We start from the raw sequence: 21,473 nt of genomic DNA on the forward strand, positions 1-21,473 counted from the left end.
ATAATATTTTAAGAAATCTTTCTGGAAGAAAGATGTTTTTTGCTCGGATATATTATGTGGGAAGTAGAATATCCTTGTGAATACATTAGCTTCAAGTGGATTGAGTTCTCAACTTCAGCTGTTAGAATTTTATTGACTATATAGAAGTACAAAAAAATCTAACGTGGACTTAGTCACAGAAATAAGCATTATTCTACTTGTTCTTTCTGGATATTTTTTTCTTTTCAATGTGGCATACAGAATAGGAAATCTTAAATGCCTCAAGATGATGCTTCTATTATGTGTTGGTTGCGTGCAGTTTGCCTCCAAAAGTACTGTCATAATATACATTGCTTTATTTCTGTACATCTTTACCTACTCATTTTCCTTGTTATGTTTATCCTGGTGGGACATCTGCAAAGGAGAATCTTTATGGGGCAAGGAAAGTATGCAATTGTGGTCCGAGTGTCCGACATGATAAAAAGACCTGCAAATCAAGTAATTATGAGAGAATTATGTATCATAAGCACATTCAATTGATGTCATCTTAGTTGAAATATTTGGAGAATTGTGTTCTTTTCCATTTCTCTTGTGAATGTTAAGAGGAAGGAGGATTTTTCTTTTTTCTGTTTAGAGGTTTGCCTGGAAAATAGCTCTTACCTAAAAGTTTTCAAGATTCTGAGCTAGCATTTCCTCATCATTCCAATGTATATCCTTCACTTTTGAATCAGGTTCATTTCCAATTAGTTGAAGAGGAACATCTAGCTCAGGTGGAGTCTGCAAAAATTTGTGAGCACAATAGTGGTTGGATATTCTTAAACATAATTTCTTTTAAGAAGTCTTGACTCTTGAGACACCTGAATTTGAAATTTACCATGCAACGGATAAGTGGCCAGTTGATCTCAGAGAAGAAAGGATGTTGTTTGATTGCACTAGCACCCATCTTTGATCCTAAACGATTAGCAGGGTCTCTATGGAGCAATCCATGGATTAACTGCTTTGCTGCAAGGCTAACCTGGCAATATACTTAGAATCAGTCATAGGAATTCATGAAGGAATATTGCGTGGAGGAAAAAACCATTCCTTTTACTAATAAAAGTGGGGAACAGTCTACTAGTCTAACATTCCTTGGTTGAAACAAAAATTTTCTCTGCAGAATTTTGAAGTAATTTCTTGTTATAAGAAACAAGTTGATCTTATTTATGTGCATGCCAATTGGCTAACAGAAGATTAGACTGGCTTCTTTTGTGGTGGTTCTCTGGGCATAGGACAGGCTGATTGACCATGTACAAGATATGGCCTGTCAAGAGCAATCCTAAGTGCAGAATAAAGGTGATGTTATTATTGTTTTTCGCCATAATTTCTGATGATTGAGGTGTCTTTGTAATTCATATAATGATAAAAACTAACTAACTAACTCTGCTAGGAATTACGTCCTGATAAGAGCTAGCGACCACGGTATGTCTCTTTGCACAAAATTCTAATCATTTGGCAGTCATCAGTTCAATAAGGGCCTACCTGGTGATGATGCTATCCAGTTTCATAGGTACGTCAGCTTCCTGGATTATGAGGATATGAAGTTGACTTGGTTGGGGGACCAACTAGGCAGCAGCAACTATATGAAGCAATTAGGGAGCCTTGAGAGATAGGAATTTTTCTTTTACTCACATAGATATTTAGATAGGTTATATATAAAGACATAACTATATACACCAATTTTTGAATCTAGGCAGGTGACTGTAATTTTAAATTATTCTTGGAAGATAGAATCACATGTGCTTGATACACATAGATAGATGAGTATCAAGAAGAAACACCAGGAAATTCTATCAAGCCTAGGTCCCAACTTTTTGGTGTCCATGCATGAAACCTTTTCCTCCATCAGTCTCCATCTCTATCTATTTAAGAAGAAGTACCTAGATAGGTAGTAGATTTTACATAACTACATATTGATGCATCTTTACTTTTGTTGATTGTGATATGTAAGAATTGATTATTTTAGCATGTTCTTTACTAGAAATTGGATTTGTGAATTCCTAAAGAACCATCATATAAAGAAAGAGATCGGAGTATATCTTGACAGCTAACTTTTTTTTCCCTAAATCCTCTTGTACAGAGGCCTGTCTGCCTGCCTAGCTTAGATGAGTGCCTATTACTCAGCGGTAACCACATTTGATGGGAAGAGTTTTCTTCTTGCCACTTTTTTTTTGGGGGGCAACCCTAAGCTAATAAGCTAAATTTAGTAAAAAGGCATAATGACCCAATTCAGACTTCTTGTATGTAATGTAGACAAGATTTTGCTGAAAATAAAACTGACTAAGCATCAGCCACAATCAAAGTTTAATAGGATCACTGCAATTTCTTACTGGAATGCTGCTGGGAAATGTGAGTTCTTTGTGCATAATGTTGGAAAATGTCTTTTGTCTATTCTTTCCTCGGAAGGGTGTCCGACCATATAACATCTCATAAAGCAAAATTCCTGCATATTAGAAAAAAAATTGGTGAAGGCTGGTATTTTAAGGATAGGTTTGGTATTAGTAGGATTTACTCAGACATGGCAAGCCGAGCTGAAGGAATGATGACTTGTCTCTTTGGAGATGCATGCTACTTAGTTCTTTTTCTATATTTAAATGGAAATGCACATTCTTGTTCTCAGTGGTTAGAAAGTTAACTTTGTAACTAGCAGATTGTGTTCATGCAGAGCATTACTTGCTAAATAGAACAGGTTTAAGTACATGCATTTCAAATGTTCTAATAAGATTAGTCATTGTGCGTGCGATGTTGTCATACAAGTAATACTAGGAAGTTAGAGTAAAGTTTTAGTTATGAACAAGTTGAGAAATGATAAAATTTCTTCCTAGGAAAAATTATGTCTAGCAGTAAACATTTGCATAATAACATTTTGCATTTCTGCATTTTACACCTTACATTCTCTATTTGCCTGTTATGAGCTCTATGTTTTTCATTTTATTCATCATAAAGAAAATCCTGGTTTAAGAGTTACCTAGCAATAAGAACTAATGTAAATATGGAACAAGACGAACATATTGTTCGTTCAAATGTGAAAAATATTAACTACTCTTTTTAGGAGTGATATGATGGCTCTAGGTTAGTTTAATTTACGGGCATAAAGTATTCGGCTTGCATGCTTAAAACTAATCAATGCTTCCATGTGTGGGTATTCTTACCAAGAGCCCACCAATCGATGGCGCAACTATGGCCCTCCCCGGTGATAATCTCCTGATACAAAGAGATGCAAGAAGATAAACACTACCTCAAAAAGGTGAGTATAAAGCTGGCATTTATTATAGCTAGTTACAACTGATACTAGCATAGGGGCATACACGCAGGCAATAGGATGCACATTTCAGTAAGAAAAGCCATGGTAAGATAACTAGCATAATGACAATCACTCCCAAGAATCAGTTATTGTACTTCATTATTTTAAAAAATCAGTAAGGGAACAACTAAATTGAAGTCTTAATATTTTGCACGTTTTTCAAATGTTTTGAATAAGTATTGAAATATGGGAAACATGAAACCCTTCAAATCTCTGGTTCATGGTTCCTTTGGCATGCCAAAGGTATTATTATTTAATAATGTTATGTAAGGTTTTTTTTATTATTGATGAATCCATCCCTAGACTGTTTTGTGTGCTTATGATATTGCACAAGAAGAATGTTGTAGGTTGACTTTTGGTGAAGGCACCTGAGCATCATCTACCATACAAGATCTTGTTGACATTTTTATCTCACTTCAGCATCCAGGTGCAGTTATTACAGATGAGTACTCTTATTATTTTCTGCAATAGCAAATTATCATGTTAAGTACTTTTGAACACAAGCCCTTGGTGATTCTATTTTTCTGTCACTTTATTCTTCCGTTACCCATAGCTGTGATCAGAGATCACAGTTGACTGATAGTCAACTTATGCTAAAAGTCTCTGCTTTCTTCCTAATGGACTACATTTAAGTTGTAGGTCTTTTTTATTATCATGCCTCATGAATTATGCTACTTTGTAAATTTTTTGCATTCACCTGACATTCAGCAGATAACTTGAAACATGTAACAAACTAAAAGACACGAGAAATGAGAAAGATCATACAGGAGCTATGTACTCTTCTGTTCCAACAAATGAATTTGATTGTGTACTAGGTTCTGCAACAAAGGTTGGGGGAAGCTGATCTTTAGATCTTCTTTTCTTTGATGTTGATGCATGCTTTATTACCTGCAAAATATTGAATGTTTTGATTGTTAACCAAATTATAGTTCAATATTTATATTAGAAAGTTTAGCTCGTATGCTTAGTTGAAAACTTGAAATAGCAAGATGCTGTAGTATTTTGTGAAAATTGCGTCATACCAAGAATATTATGTTATAGCTCTTTGTCATTTACATCTTATATATGTATTGCAGTATGATACTTCATTAACATATTGACCAGCTGAGGATAAAATACCAAATAAGTGCAGAAACGTCTGTGATAGTTTCTCTTTTTTTTAATAGATGATGTGGTCATGGTGCATATTCACAGGTGGATTATCGCAAAAATCATTGCTCATATTTGTCGGGGAATCATTTAATTTTCTCCTCTTCCTAGATAAGTCCAAGCATATATATATATAATGCATGAGAGAAGAATAAAGGTCAGCAACTCAATGAAGCATTTAGTTGTAATTAAGAACATAAAAGAATGTTGTAGAGACTAATAGCACGGAATATAAGATATGACCAATATTATGTATGATAGGGAGAGGATACTCGAATTTGTTAGTGCCTTGAATAATGAACAGAAGAATGAAATAGGAAATGTCATTGTTTAGACGTAATGTTACAATTTTGTTATTTCAATTACTTGCTTTAAGGATTAGACCATAATAAATAGACTTTTTTTAGGGGGGTAATACACAGTAGGGTTATCAAAATAAACAAGTAGCTCGAGCTTTGCTTGGGCAAAAGTTCTGCTCGAAAGTTAATGAGCCGAGCCTCAACAGATTTTTCACAAGTTGGCTCTCTTAGGCTCAGCTTGATAAGGCTCAAAATTACTAGTATATTATACTAATTTATATTTTATACTATGGATAATTCGTAAATATTATCTCGAGATCTGATGGCTCATATCTCTTTCTAATTTGAAGCTAAAAAAGCTTTATTTAATTCAAGCTTGACTGGGTTGAATGAGGCTTGAATTGGACTCATTTTACTCGAGCTTGACTCAAGCTCGAAAGTAAATTAGCCGAGCTCGAGCAAATTTTCAGGCTCAAAACTAATTTCAATCCGAGTCTGAGCACACCTGCTCACTCAGCTCATTTACACCCCTAATATACAGTAATAGATAATACAGAGAACTTGTAAACATCATAATGGATCTTTAAACAGCAGAGTTAATAGTTATATACTTAAGAGAACGCAAGAGAAAAGTTTCCTAAATTAGATGATAGAATTTAAAAGTAAAACAATTTATTTAAATAATGAAACAAGAGAAATAAAATTTACAGGAACAAACCAATACAAAATAAGGTACGATGTTCAGTTGTAAATCTTTAGGTAGATTTAATAGATCATTGAGCTTTGCTATTCAAATTGTATAGTGTTCAAGATCTTTTCTGTGAAGTGCTCAATTTTGTTGTCTATTTGAAGAGGAACAAATGTTCCTGAAACTTCTCTTAGTATATTTTATTCACATTCCATTATTCAAATTAGTTTGCAGTTGTGGAAACATTGTTCTTTTGCACTCAATAGAACTCATAGTCAATCTGACAGCAGTGATCTGGTTCATGAAACATTTGATGATAATAACAGTTTCACATTTATCCAGGCACCTGATGATTTGGGAACCAGGCTAGGAGAATTTCAGTTCTCTTTGACAAATCACATAACTGGAAAGGAAAGACAACAGAAAGTACAGTAATGGCAGCTTTCAATATGGAATAGGAGACTTACTTGAGGTTTGCAAGATGTCAAGAATGACAGATCAAAGTCACTCAACACGACATGCCCATCCTTTTGGAGTAGGATATTCTCTGGTTTCAGATCACGATATATAATTCCTATGTTGAAAAAGATGTAAATACTGTAAGATCTATCATTTGCACACTAAAAAAAATACCAGATAAAATGCATGTGCAAAACAATGAGAAAAGATGACAAAATATGCAATGGAGCAGCAAAACAGAGATTCATGATTTACTACTTTAAAACAAAAAACCTTGAAAAGCTTTTAATTGGAAAAGGAAGTAATGATTTGTCAATGGTTATATGTTAGTAAATCTATGTAAAAATCTACTGCCTGCATACTTAAGTCAATGAACTACCTAGACAATGAAGATATTCGAGACCAATCAGAACCTCTGCTGCATAGAACCTGCAAAACTTTTAAGGTAATTATGAGTTTGAGAAACAGTAATGACATAAAAAAGCTGTGAAATATCAAGCAATACCAACTGAAAACCCTTTGGATGTGCTTGTTGATTTGAAAATATTTATTTAATTAAAATTAATGGGAATTTTTTTAGGGTTTAATATTTAGGTATTTAAGTGCAGAATAATTATTTGTACAGATAAGGCATAAAGCTAGTTTTGCAAAATTAACACAGGTTATGTAAGTCTTAGAATTACTATTCGTCATCTATCATCCACACATCTTAAAAAATGTTCAGCAATGTTTGAATCCTTTTAAAATTAAAAGGAAGCATTTTCTATCCGATTAATTGATGGCTAAAATTGTTATTATTTTTTAGACCTTAGGGATGTTACTTATTATGTGACAATTGTATGTGAACTAGTTTCTCAATGATTTTTGAAAAAGTTGTGTAAATATCTCCCTGATGGGAAGTTGTAAAAGGCATAAATTTGGATTATCTGTGAAGAAATTTGTTATGGTAATAAATTGGAATAAAGTCAAGCACTTCCTTCTTGTACCTAGCAGCTTCTTCTTTGAAAATCTTCATTGGTTGTCGGTCAAGCAATGCAAACAGCTCTCCTCCAGGGCAAAAGTCTGTTATGAGACAAATGTGTGTTTTGGTCTGAAGAATAGAGGATAATCAGTGAATTTCACTCCATTAAGAATTATAATGATAATTAGGGCATATGTTATATGAGCACAGGCCCATATAATTTGCAATGCAAATGTTTTAATTGTTTGATTGTCTGATATATGACTACTACTTTAGAAATGAACAGTTGTATGACTAGAAAAATGGAATACGCAAAAGGGAAAAGACTATTTATTTTTGCAGTAGCAGCTGACACTTATTTAAACTATACTCAGGATTATGAAGTATCATGTATTACCTAAGCATCCCTGTAACATAAGGATGTCAACTGCCACTTTTGAATAGAGAGTAAAACAACATGTCTCCAGTCCGCTTTGACCAATGAATCATCATTTAATTAGTATCATATTTTCTCTTCCAAACATTTTTTTTTCTTTTACTCGTATTGGTAGAATTATATATTATTCCATACCAAATTAATGACCTTCTGATCTCTATCTATGTATGCTCTGAGAAGAATGTCTAATAGGTAGTAGTTGGACAAACCATTCAGAGACCACTTCTGTGCCACGACAGCTGAGCTTTTCTAAGGCAGAAATGAATAAACAAAAGAAGATGGCTTCAAAAGAAACATATAATCTAATACCAAGTCTGACGAAGCAAACAATAAGTGAAACAATGAGTAAAATTTGAAAAGTTTGCTTAACAATTCTATAGTAAATCATATTCCAGTAATGTGAATTATTACATAATAGTAGACATGAGTTGCCTTAATAATCAATTTCGATTAGGTAATACGTAATGTAGGCATATGATATACAATTGAAACTACATTTTGCATACTTTTAACATGTATAATTCAAACAAAACATTGGCTACATGAGCCCTCAAATATTCAAATTTGAAGCAACAAGTTTCTTGCATATGTATTGACTGCTTATTCTGGCACTTTGCACCATGGAGTATTACAGCAATGATATGTCTTGAAAATTTATATTACTTCTGTTCTCTGGTGCGTACAGCAAGGTTATGTCTTGAAAATTCTAGCTCGAGGCAGGAATGATACAATTGTAGATATCTTTGTTGACTATAGCACATGTCTAGGTGTTAACATAGAATAGGACAATAGAGTGCCATGACCACTATGGCCAATAAGGCGACGTAAATGCAAAACAAGATCTTTACACAGATCAGATTTTACGATCTTGACAGATTGAAAATGATATTTGGATTGACTCTTATATGTTTAATTCTTTGCCTTTTCTCACAAGATAAAAACATTTCAAACTTGATTATCAGATAAAAATTGTATGGTGGTTTTCTGTACCATGATTCAAAAGGAAGTTGTAGACAGCAGTTGTCACATATAGGAGGTATCTTGCAAAAAAAGAAGTTACTAAAGGTAGAAGAGTAAACCTGAAATGAAGCGTACAAAGTTGGAAGAAAAGGATGATCCAACAGTGAATATATCTCCCGCTCGACACATGCTCGATGAACCTGCAAGAGTATACAGAGGTGGTGAACTAACTGTTAGTCACTGAGCTGGCTATCTAAAAGCTGCCCTGACTTGCTCAGTTTGCAAGAACATATGCAACAAAAGACTGTATTTTATGAATAAGATGCATATTACACTCCCTTTTACTCAATAACTGGCGTGAGTAGTCAAGTAAACTAAATTATTGCACTACTTTAATTTTTATACTATGCCCACGTGGTAATTAATATAAGATATGGTTCTATTTGAGAATAGAATGACAACTCTCACAATCATAACCATGTGATATCTCAGGAAGCTAAGGTCATATTATTTATAGGAAGCCTCTCTTCTAGGCCTTTAGCTATCATATTGGTGTTGTGAGCTGGTTAGCAGCTAAAGTAGTATATGATTTTTTTTTTTATGATTGATGGCTAACAAATCCCCTTAGGCGTGATTTAGCTGTACTTCAGTGAGGGTCTGAATATAATGTAGTACTGACAATACTAGATAAGATAGTTGCACTTGTCAATCTCATTAATGTCTTGGTTGTTTCCCTGAGCAACACACACACACACATATTATGGACTCAAGATGTACTTTCACGAGTTAAAAGTTCCTCTAACTGCTGAAGTGATTCTACTAGGACAACTGCATCATATGTGGCCTAAGGCCCGCTATGTATAGTCCCATTCCATACTTTGTCTATTTATTTAAGTAGTTGCCCCAATGTATACATTTCAATAAACATGCATCCAGCTACCTAAAGCACAACTGCATCATTTGTGGCCTTAGGCCCACTATGTATAGTCCCATTCCATACTTTTGTCTATTTATGTAAGTAGTTGCCCCAATGTATACATGTCAATAACATGCATCCAGCTACCTAAAGCACAACTGCATCATTTGTGGCCTTATGCCCACTATGTATAATCCCATTCCATACTTTTGTCTATTTATATAAGTAGTTGCCCAATGTATACATGTCAAAGCATGTGAACTATAGCTTAATATGCATTACCTAGATTAAATGTGTAATACTCCTTATAGTGAAAAGCTAGGTTGTATCAGGAAGAGCACATTTTAGGGAAAAGGTAATATAATAATTAAGCATCTGATGTATCAATTGAAAGGGAACCTTGTTTCGGTTCAACATTACTGATTTGTCCATTGCCTTCATTGCATATAGTTCACCAGTGCCTTTTAACTCCACCAAGTGTACACTGCAGAAGACATCAATTGCCCTATCAAAATCTTTTATGATTATATCTAGGACTAAAAGATATGTTCTCTCTTTGGTGAGGAAAGAAAATCACACTAGTTGTTAATTTGTTCTCTTGTTATAAAAGTATGTGCCTTAACATATGGGCGTCAATATATGAAAGCATTAATATTTTGGCCAGAGCATGATGCACGACTAGCCGGACTATGTAGCTCATACATAACACTGCAATGTCTCACAAGGAATTAGAATTTGCATATACCTGCCAGTGTCACCAGAACCCAAAGGTCTTACAGGTATGAAGTGATCCAAGCCGATCTCTCCCCCTTTTCTGGTGATCTGCATAACATAAAGGAGAATAAATTTTGCTATTCAACTAAATCAGAAGATGAGCGTTTAAAAATACAGAATTGATGGTAAGTTAGGAATATATCTAAGACAGTGAGGATCTTAAAATTCACAACTTGACTTCCATTCTGCAACATATTGAAGATAACCCTCTCATGAATTGAAAGTGAACTAGAAAAGTCTCACATATTGTACCCTTCCAATCCTTCATACTATTTTGTTTAGAATGAATAGGGATAGTCATTTTGATCCATGTTGGTCAACAGGAATTTGCTGAATTAATTGAAATATGGAAGCTATCAGTGTCTGTGAATTCTGATAGTTTCTTTAGCATCAATTAATGTGCATGATTTTTTTGTTAGATATTTATGCCTCTATCAATAGATACCTACTCTGTCAAATTCGTTACGCATTAGGTGACAACTGAAGTTTAAGACTTTTCTAGATTGGCTCTCCTCATGGTGAAACATACTAGTGTTTTCCAATTTTTGAGATACATGGGCAACATAAAAGGAAGAAATTAAGTGATTTGGGTTTTGAAAGCTAAGATTGGTGAGCTATTGCATACTTAGGATATCAGCTTCCATGTCAATATTTGTCATACTTGAAAGATAGATATCACATGTTGCATCTATTCTATCTCATAACACTAATTAATCTTTCTCCATATTGCATTATTGCATGCCAAATTTCTTGCTCGGTTGCATCTCGACAAGTTAGGGTGATACATTGATACTAATGAAAATAAGTGGAAGAATATTACTGTGAGTTGGTCTTGATACGTCCAACTATGATCACATAGTTTATAATAAGGAAAGATATTATTGAGAAAACAGTGAGAAATGGTTTGTAATCCTCAGATTTGTAGAGGATTTTGTCCATGATAAAGGAGAATGGGTGGAAAATTATTCATATAATCAATTAAGATAGTTAACACCAAGAGTTCACTGTTGTTTTCATTCAACTTGGTCAATTTAGCTGACACTGGCCATTCCTCAAAGAGTTGTACATCCTAATAAGAGGTTATAATTTATTGTTTTAATTTTATTAAAGATATTTTTATTGATCAACATTAATACCTAGTCTCTCACGGTATCTCTGACGCATGGACACGGATGCACTGGTACAACAAATCTTGAAAAATAAGAATACGACATGCCTAAGTAATACAGGGACATGGATGTGCTAATATAGCAAATCTTGAAAAATAAGAATATAATATGCCTAGGATACGTAACTCATATGTATATATATTAATGAACTTGTGTTATCTATTTTCTTAATTGAAGAATTAAATATTATTGTTGTGTATGATATTTTACATAGAGAGATCTCCAATTTATCCATTAAAAAAACTATCATTCATAACAAAGAAATACTATATTACGTAGTATATACTATCTACAATGTAAGATAAATAATAGAATTCAATCTATAAAGCAAAATAAATTGATTAGTATAACATGATTTCCTGATATAAATTATTGAGAAATTTGCATATAACATTCTGTATTTTAACAAAATTATGATTTACACCCTATATTTTTACTATTGGCAAATCAAGATCTATAATTTAACGAATATATACAGAAAATATCTCGTGTTAGATTTAAATTAACACCGTTTGAACGGATGAGAATATTCTGTCAAATTAATTTCTTTTAAATAACTAAAATACCATTAGTATAGGTTGAGTAAGTATAACTTAGCTGAAGGTATTTTTGTAATCTTTCTAGTATAGTTAACTTAATATAAAAGTTTGGTTAAGTTTAACTAATAGATCCAGCGACATGTGTTTTCTATACATATTCGCTAATCATAGGACTTGATTTGTAAATTGTAAAAATATAGGGTGCAAATCGTTATTTAATTTTAAGGCAGGGTGCCATATGCAGATTTTTCTAAATTATCAGATCATAAAAAGACAAACTCAATCTTTCTGGTTTTCACACAGAAACTTTCTAGATTCGATAAGAAATGAAATGTAATAATTTCTTTTGATTTGGCTTTATATTAATAGGAATCTCATAAGTATTCAATAAGTATCCACAACATTCATTTTATTTTTGAATTTTTGAATATTTTAAGAAAATATTAGATACATTTCCGAAAGTATCTGATGCGTATCATATTCGATATAGTATCCGATAAGAGTATGAAAATATCTGTGTTTCCTAGCACGTATAATATATATAATACATGTAGATGTTGATTTTACTATTTTATACGAATTAACTAAAGATATTGAGACTGCATTATTGGTCGAGCCCTAAGATTTACTAGATGGTTTGAAGCAAAATAATCTCCAATCAATAAGTATTAGCAGTAGAAATGCAATGGGCAGCATATCATTCATGGTTCCTGACTGCCTGCCTGTGCTGTGGAACCCAAGAAATTATACATGGCATACCTGCTTTATAGCTAGCCAAGAAGAATTATTCTTCTTGTGAGGCTTGGGAAATACAGGTTTAGAATGAGTTGTCCACAAGTCCTCTGGTCCCTGAATAACAAAGTACTAGTGAGATGTACTGATGTAGCATAAAAACACTAGATAAATGGCAAGTAGTCAGGAATGATATGTAGTCAGTAGATAAATTTTCTTCCTGCATTTTGAAGTTTTGACATAAAAGATTCTCAATTAAAATGTGGTCATCAATAATCAGATAGTTTAGTTCTTCCTTTAAAGGAAGTTGGGGTACTTTAATACAACAGAAAACCTTTGGTTTTCAAAAAAATGGATGTAATCGCTAGTCAGAATTTACAGTAGAACAAAAGGTTATCATTTATTCACTTAATCCTAACACTCAACAATAAAAAGAAATGTACCTTACCAAATTGGCATCAGGAAGCTCTCTGACAGCTTCATCAACATTCTCAGCTGTAGCTTTAACCTGGTAAGGAGCCACCAAGGTAATTACATTGAAAAAGAGGTTGTTGCTCTTTTCTAAAACTAAAGCAGTTTCTGAAGGAATATAAAGTTGAGAATGACAATCTTGGTTGCGCATGCTGGACATTATTAAGACATTATGCTGATGGCCAAGAGCATTATAATACATATTAACAGTCAGTTGATGGACATGATGAAGATATTTGATAGTAGATGATTATTCTATTAAAGGCCCAAGGTCAATAATTGGTCATACAGGCTAGAATACTGTGATTGGAAGTTTCATTCAGCATCATGCATCAACTGACCAGCATCTGCAGAATTAATGGCAGTAAACATTTACCACTTTGACACTCTTCATCTCCGACCTTTCTGATAGGCGATTCCTTAGGGGTTCAACATGATCGCTCCCATCCAGTTGCACACCAATGAAGTATTGAAGCTCCCCCTAACAACATAAAGAGCAGCGATAAAAATTAATAGGGCATAGTATGGATAAGAATAGTAAAAACAAATTAGAATATTGTTAGCTACCTTTTGGTCACGCATAGGTTGCAAGTGGAATAAGTTCCAGAATTTCTTTCCTGGGTCAAATGGGCAAAAGTGGTAAACCCAATTATTTCAGCAAATTGTTGAGTGATAACAACACAAATAAGTGAATAACTACTTTGAAGGAAATCAAGTTTGATGCCCAATACTGTAGCTTAAGATTTTTGGATGAAGTACTGTAGATGCAAACTTACCTGACTTTGTATAGTTAATTAGCTGCACAGTTATTTCCTTTTGTTCTCTTATAGCATCTCTTATCTTTTCAACAGTACCTTGATCTGTTTCAGGTCCTTGAAGAAACCTGGAGTCCAAAAGATGTTATGTTGGAGTGTATCTGACATCTCATATATCAAACAAGAAGAAAATGGAAGTACTAGTAGTTCTGTATTAGGTACAAGAGAAGAATCTCAGGTGGCATCACCTAACCTGGTAAGCTGATATTATTGATAAAGATGACAACATTAAATATCATGATTTACTGTGACACTATTCTCCAGTGAAGAATTCATACTTTCTCTAACCAGAGAGCTAGAGATGCCGAAAGGGTGTCCAACTTGTAACATGACTTAGATAACAAGTATTTCATTGACAGATGAGGAGACAGAAGGTGATGCTCTCACTGGATTCTTGAAATGTTGCTATTAGTTACAGCATTTCAATTACTTAATGTGGACATTTTGTTCCTTGTATAATAAATCTCCTTAAGGATGCAAATTGGACAATTGTTTGCATAAATCTATACTGATTAATCCAGCATCATATTTTAATTGTGACAGAGAGAAGGACAATCTAATTTGTTCTCCTTGTAATGAATCACATCTATTACAACATTTTTAGCAATGGTGTTAATTTCCCTTCATGCAATATCACAAAGCTTTCATTATTTCTGAACTTATGGAGTCATGGTAATATTGCTTAGTGGATAATGTACTATCAACTTATGCAAGATGACTTCTGCATACTTTTGATCATAGGAAATCTAGTTCAATGGTCCAACAATGAGCCAAACAATCATAAATATATGGATAGCATTTCAGTCCAAGCAAATCAAGGATGGTTAGATCCAAAATTCTAGCCAATAGTTTATTCCAAGGTGGTTATATTTCATACCGGCAGTTTCTTCCTAAAATTTCTTCTCGTGTATACTCCGTCAGCTCAAGAAAACTGTCAGAGGCAAATATCTGCAGAAAATTGAACAAAACATATTTAGTTCCTCCAGCCTACATCTAGCAAATAGGAAAGAATCTTTTTTACCCCTTCTCTGTCTGCATCAAAGTCTAAGGTAGTTCATGCTGTGAACATATGCTCCTTGTAAGGCTGGTAATTCTTATACTGTGATCGAAAGTTATAAAGTAAAGAGTACGTATGGTCTTGATTCGGTTTTACACACTTATATCAGAGAAACACGGTTCCATTTCAATCACTTGAACAAGCCTAAACAATTAGGAGCATTTAGCATACTTTATTAAAGCCTATCTACAGAAATTATCTGCTGTATGTAATTTTTCTTTTCGGATGATGCATTCAGTTGATAAAATATTGTAGTAGATGAACTTAATTTTATCAAAGACATGTGTATATAAATGCAAACATGTATCTCATTAATGTCTACAATATATCAAGGAATCTATTTAACCATCTCCATGTCTCAAGCGATCCAGAAAAGAGGGGAGAAAAGATTACGATTACAACTTACTATTGGGTTATCAGGAAGTCTTGGATCAGTTATTACAAAGTTCTTTTCAATGCGCTCCAATGTTGTAGCTAAATCAATTGCTTGTCTTATATCCTTTTCTCTTTCCACATGATCCCAGCTTTCTGTTCGTTGTACATCTTTGGTCATTAAGATCTCCGGCTCGACAATGGATACATGACTTTCTACAGAACTCCGCTTTCTTCCTTTGAACCTGCCAATTAGTTGAGAGTATAATGACAGATGTGTTCTATCTTTTTGAGAACTAGAAGCTACTGACTTCCGCAATTGCAGTTCCATTTGATAGAAACAATGAACATTTGGTAGCAACATGGAATTCAGGAGGGATGAGGGAGAATCTTTATGATAAATTACAAAATGAAAACAGAAGAATATGAAGGCAAATAAGAAAATTTGCTTCTTTGGCCTCATAAAGATATATGATATATTTATACATGAGATACTCTTCTCTCCGTTAGGATCTTGTATTTTCTTCTTCAATGTAGATATAAAGGCAAAGGGTCAAACAGAACATTGCAGCTCTCACATTATTTATTGCTTTCTTGTAACTAGAAATGAGCAGCATCTAGTGAGGAAGTTTCAGAATTTTATTTTGTTTGATTTAATTGTTGCAATTTAGTTCTCCATAGTAAAAGAATAAGTACATCAATTTTTTTGGTATCTAAATGTCCAGTGGTTACACATTGACAGAAATGACTGTTTCCATCTTTGAATAGAAACTTAGAAACTATTGCTATGTGTGAATGGTCCAGAAATCTTTGTGAAATGAAATTCTCAAAACTATCAATATACATAAATGCACAGGGAGCATTTGAAATTTACTTTGATCCCCACGGTCGCCCTCTTTATACTTGTAAAATTGGCTAAGAGCTGTTATTACTGAATTGCTCAGTTTTGTGACTGTCATTTTGAAAGAGCAAGGAACAAATGCGTAACAGTATAAGAATATCTTTTTCCTCTAGTGTCATGAATTTGAAGAAGTATCTAACTTACCCTATTAAGGAAGAGCGACCTGATTTCCTGATGCTCGTTCTTGATGACTCATTTTTAACATCCCAAAGAGGAGTTAGTCTGCCTGCTGACTTAAAAAATTTCTCATCATCAGGGGTTTGAAGGGGAGAGCTAATGGAGAATTTCTCTTGCTCGTTGATTTTCATGGGGACCTCCTGTTGTGCAGCATGTGAGTGAGAATGAGGATGCTTCACAGTCTGGACTACCTCTGTTATAGAAGACAAAGCTTTCTCCTTTTGCCGTTCTGGTAAGAAAAAGTAGTAGAGATTAGACAGTATACTGCAAGATGCGTATGTATGTATGTATGTATGTATGTGTGCATGTATGTATGTATATATGTACGCTTGTCTGGTTGGTGTGCATGCACATTTTTGTCTGTGTATGTATGCGTGCGTCTGTAGGTGTGTGCATGTTGCGGGTGTGTAGAGTAGGCTTAGTCACCATCATAACGGATCAGAGACACTGGCAGGGTGTTTGGTCGCAGTGTTTTATCACTTAGGCCTTCCGTGTATTTGCTGACCTCAACCTGCATTCTGAACATAACAGCAAGAAAGTTAAATGTGTATAGACTCTAGATGGTGAAGAGAAGCATAATGTGAGTATGTCCTGTGCTTAACTTGCAGCAAATTATATTGGTAACTTCAGAAAAAGGAAAACCAAAGTTAGCATATGGAATCTAGTAAATGACAAGAAAATTATAACCAAATTTCTGTGAGTGATGTGCCTGTGCAAAAGATAAATACATCAGTATAATTCACAAAATAAAAATGAAAAACTGGGAGTTGAGATCACATCAACAAGAAAAACTGGGATTTTTTAGATGGTCTGGTGTAATTGACAAGATCAAAAAGAAAAGGCGGCCTATTTCAAACAGTCTAGTCTAGATCTCTGCTAGAGAATATTTGTGGTTGATCATGTACCTTCAACCAATACTAATTTTCACATCAATTGATGTCTACTTCATTAATCATGATATGACCTCATCTAACGTAACAAAGATTAGTGTTTCTACTATAAAATTAGTCATTCTTGCTTCACTTCAGCTCTTCTATTTCCATATTTACCTTGATCTGAATTTGTTATGGATAAGACTTGCTCTTCCATGCCATGAACAACCAAATAATAATAACAGCAGTCCTGTCTCAGAAATCCAATAGTAGGGTCTTGAAAAATCTCTTTCGAACTTCCTAGCATAGGGCACTGAATTCATAGTTTCATAACAGCTTATTCAGCAAGACAAGCTACGTTCTTGTTCAAGCAATTTGTTGTTGACAGGATTACCTACCAAGTTACAGTTGACATCTTATTTAGTTGAAACTATATTATCACACTAACTTCAGATTTGTGTTAATTCTTCTGAAATTAAACATATCATAGTGAAATATTTCCTTTCAGTAAAATTGGATGAACATTCATCACCACAATGGATGAATACTGAAACAGATCTCCAGCGATCACATGCAGTATTTGGAGACTCGAAAGAAATCCTCTAAAGATGAGGTAACTGATCTTTTCAATTTCTTCTAAGAAGTTCAGTAATATGCGCCTTCATAACTCTGTATAGATTCTAGAGACTGAAATATTGCACGGTATGCCAAATTAGGCTCCCATGTTTTGTTTTCTATTTTATGGTGTCCCAGTAAAGACATAAATTGCTGCTAAGGGAAAATTGAACTCCAACCTTCCAGCAGCAAATTGCGCCTCAATCATTGGGATACCAGTGGAAAGACCAAATTATGCTCCCGGGCACTCAATCCAAATGAAATGATTTTTGCAGGCTTAAAGTTGCACTGCATTTTCTATAGGATGTATCATGAGAAAACCAAGACTGCACTATTAAGAAGGAAATGTCTCACCCGATGAATTTAATAACTTTCCCACTGTCATCCCTTATTGGTGTTACTGTGAGAAGATTCCAGAAAGGGGTCCCATCTTTCTTGTAATTCAAGAGCCTTCCGCAGTAGCTTTTCCCGTTTTGAACAGCTTCTCTTATTTTTGCAACTTCCAACTTATCTGTCTCTGGTCCTTGCAGAAAGCGGCTGCAATAAAAAAAGAAATCAGAGTTTTGATCAATGTCTACAGCGCAAGGTGAATTAAACTCCACCTGCTGCAGGTCGTCATGATATTGAGAATCTAATGCCTCTCTGTCTGAGAGGTAGGTAAGATTTCAAACATATATGGGTAGAAACTGCAGAGGCTAACTGATTTATCTCTAAGCTCAACTGCAAGAAAGTAATTGGTGGTAGTAGATGTTAGCAAATTAGAACCGCACCAATTTTTTCCGATGATTTCTTTCGGTGAGTAGCCTGTCATACTGAAAAATCCAGCACTAGCATACATTATAGGGCAATCAGGTCTGCTTGCATCTGACACAACAAACGTCTGCTGAAGAGTGGATAATGCGTCCTTTAGTTCTTGAGAGACCCTAGGCAAGCTCGAGTCTAGAGAAAAACTTGACTCATTTGAAGTCCTTTCCATGGAGGACCTATCTCCAGTATCTGATGACCTCAAGCCAACTTTCTGGATACTCGGACTTCCATTCTCTGATCTTAATACTGCTCCCACTTCTGCATCCCTCTGATTCACCACTCTCAACTGGTTGCTTCCACGATCAACTGATTCCTCAACTATCTCACTGCGGTTCAGGCGTGTTTCAGAATCTTTGGTCGGGAATACCATCCACTTCTCAATAGCTTCTGTCTCGGGTAGCGTTGCCGGTGCACTTCTGGATCTTGATGAAGAGTCCTCCTGATCATCTTGTGCGAATTTTAACGAGCTTGGTAGCATCTTCTTCTTCTTTTTTCAATTACTGATACCCTAAATTAATCTCTGGAACTGAAGTTTCTTCGCTAAGATTATTCACCTGGCTGCTGCAACTCAAGTAGCAGGAGCTATATAGAAGATAGTCCTGAGCTAGACCGACAGCAATGACCATTAAACTTGCACAACTTACTTGCGAGTTGGAGTGGAGATCTCCTGCTGGAAAAAGAAACAGTCAAATTGCAAAGAAAAGGGTATAATTTCTTCTGATAAGAGATAATAATAACATATAATTCGTCGAAATAGAAAATTCCGTTTGTTTAAGAACTCTCATCTCTCTGGTCCAGTACTATAATATTCAAATTCTGCGGATGCATCTCAGTTCCAAAAAGAGTTAAAGAAACGCGATGCGGATATCTTGAGATCACAGGATTTGGAAATAATGGTACTGGCTGGACCTCTTAAAAGAGTTGGAGACTGTAATGTCCTTTTAATGGGGGCCAAATAAAAGAAATAACTAACTAACTAAAATTATTTATGGAGAAGTAGGGACCGTTATCCTTACATGGAAGAATACTTTCTCCAATCTCTCGTGGAGAAGTCAGTGTAGAGAAGAAGAGGGGAGATAAAGAGAGAGAATGGATAGAAACGGAATACCTTCTTCCACTCTTCAGTCATCAGAAGAACTAAGAAGAAATTAAGCAAAGCAGAAAAGAACAGAACGGAGCCCCAGCAACAGGAAAGCGATAACGCCTCAACCACCTTCTGCACACCCCAAAATCTTGGCCTAGCCTATCAGCTCTTACCAAAGGTTTTCCTAGTACGATTTTTTTTTTTGGTTTTTTTTGGTTTTTTTTTTTTGTGTCGGATAAGAAAGATGATAAGGGTTTGGGTTTGTGTCGGGGTAGGGGTAGGGGTAGGGAGGGAAATGTGAAAAATTATAAGGATAGATAAGAAAAGAGTACAAGTATAATGATAGAAGGTTTAAAGCATCAATAATTAATCACCACATGTTGGAGTTGTCGGATGATAGGAGCAAGGGATAGCCAAGCGTCTGAGCTTGGTGCCACAACCACACGAGTCACTGTTAAACCACCCAGGCCTTCACGTGACGTCGATCGTGTCTTCTTCACCTGCTTCTCCACCTCTGCCATCTCCGCATCCTCCAAATCCTTTTCCATATTAAAGACTAGTATTACTTTCCGACGCTGCGTATTCTGAGCGAACATCACTCAACCGCAAAATATAAGTTTTTTTTAAAATAAATGAGCACCAATTTACGGGTGGCAACGAGCCGAACACGAACAAACCAACAAAACAAACTAAACTCAACAATCTAACTCGTAACTCGTGTTTCGCTCATTCAAAATATAACTCATTTAGTTTATTTGGAGCTCAACGAGCTTTACTCACTTAATAAACAATCAAACTGAGTTAGATGCAATGGAATTCATAATTCAATTACATCATCGTAACATATCATATCATAGAGATATTAAAAATAATAGTTAAATTGATAACCAATAACAATCTACAGGATAGACTGACTACTTATGAATTCGTTATCAAATTTTTAATTGTTATATATTATATCAAACCAAATGCGAGCAACTAAAGCCTTGTTAGTGTTTTGGCTCTTTACATTCTGAGCTCAATATTTAGTTAGTGTTCAACTCATATTTGATATATATAGCCAATTCGATCACTAAATATGTGATATATATGACCAATTCGATAACTAATCCAATAATATCTTTCTATCCCCTAGAGGAGAGCACCCCCTAGAGGAGAGCACCCCTGTATCTATCCATTCGGCAATAAAAAGTGTTCTAAGTTGGCGAGTTTTCTTTTTTTTTTTTAAAAAAAATTTCTTATTTTTTTTCATGAGAAAGAATAGACCGACTAATTTATGGACCGCGCATAGTCGTATAAGATACCCTAATTAAGGGGGTAAAAAGACATCCACCTAATACGATCTCGCACGACAGAGTAAATGCATCATTAAACTTTGTCGTCACTGCATTCACTATTCACCGTGAATCCAAGCAGTCACTGAAGACCCAATACTACTCTGCATATATATACAAATAGTTAATATATATATATATATATAAACATTGATAGCCCATCAATTGAATACTAAATTTTACAAGAGATTGTAATTAATGAACACAAAAATATCAGGCTAGTAGTCAAGTTCTTCATCGAACACCACCACAATTGTTTTTGGTTATATAACTAAGTAATTATAAAAAATATTAGGGCCGCATCCTACTATTCAGCCCATTAATTGGTCTAACCTTTTAGTGTATCAAAAATTTCTAAATTTGAAGATCAAGTCAACTACGTTGATATTATCCTTTCGTTTCAGTTTAAGGGTATTTAGGAATTAAAATATTATGTTAAATTATTGTTCATGGGTACGCACTGTAGCACGCGACAGGTGATGGAGCGTTGAAAGTACTGTTCACAGTTTTGTTACATGTGAATAAAAATCGCAACTTAGTTTCCTGCTCATAAATTTAATCTCTAAA

At 34.6% G+C, this 21,473-nt stretch overlaps 1 protein-coding gene across 4 annotated transcripts; it reads right to left on the minus strand.

Moving 5' to 3' along the window:
- Positions 1-173: 173 nt before the first annotated feature.
- On the minus strand, positions 174-19,732 carry LOC140795343 (phototropin-2-like). 4 transcript variants are annotated; one of them, XM_073147859.1, is made up of 24 exons: positions 19,597-19,732; positions 18,452-19,155; positions 18,036-18,218; positions 16,621-16,712; positions 16,162-16,423; positions 15,151-15,361; positions 14,565-14,635; positions 13,649-13,755; positions 13,440-13,489; positions 13,249-13,353; positions 12,850-12,909; positions 12,429-12,518; positions 9,933-10,009; positions 9,587-9,671; positions 8,391-8,471; positions 6,901-7,004; positions 6,294-6,343; positions 5,923-6,029; positions 4,085-4,207; positions 3,168-3,219; positions 2,346-2,458; positions 854-994; positions 640-756; positions 174-466 (listed from the first exon to the last, which is right to left on the minus strand). In XM_073147859.1, the coding sequence occupies exons 2-23, from the start codon at positions 18,964-18,966 to the stop codon at positions 640-642; spliced, it is 2,796 nt and encodes a 931-aa protein (XP_073003960.1). In that variant the 5' UTR covers positions 18,967-19,155; positions 19,597-19,732; the 3' UTR covers positions 174-466. The 4 variants fall into 4 exon arrangements, with proteins under 4 accessions (XP_073003960.1, XP_073003970.1, XP_073003978.1 ...); XM_073147869.1 differs by having other exon boundaries at positions 18,452-19,158; positions 19,597-19,725; XM_073147877.1 differs by having other exon boundaries at positions 19,505-19,637.
- Between the last annotated feature and the right edge of the window lie 1,741 nt (positions 19,733-21,473).

This window comes from Typha latifolia, chromosome 1 (genome assembly GCF_019914945.1).
Source record: "Typha latifolia isolate L0001 chromosome 1, TyphaL0001v2, whole genome shotgun sequence".
NCBI lineage: Eukaryota > Viridiplantae > Streptophyta > Magnoliopsida > Poales > Typhaceae > Typha > Typha latifolia.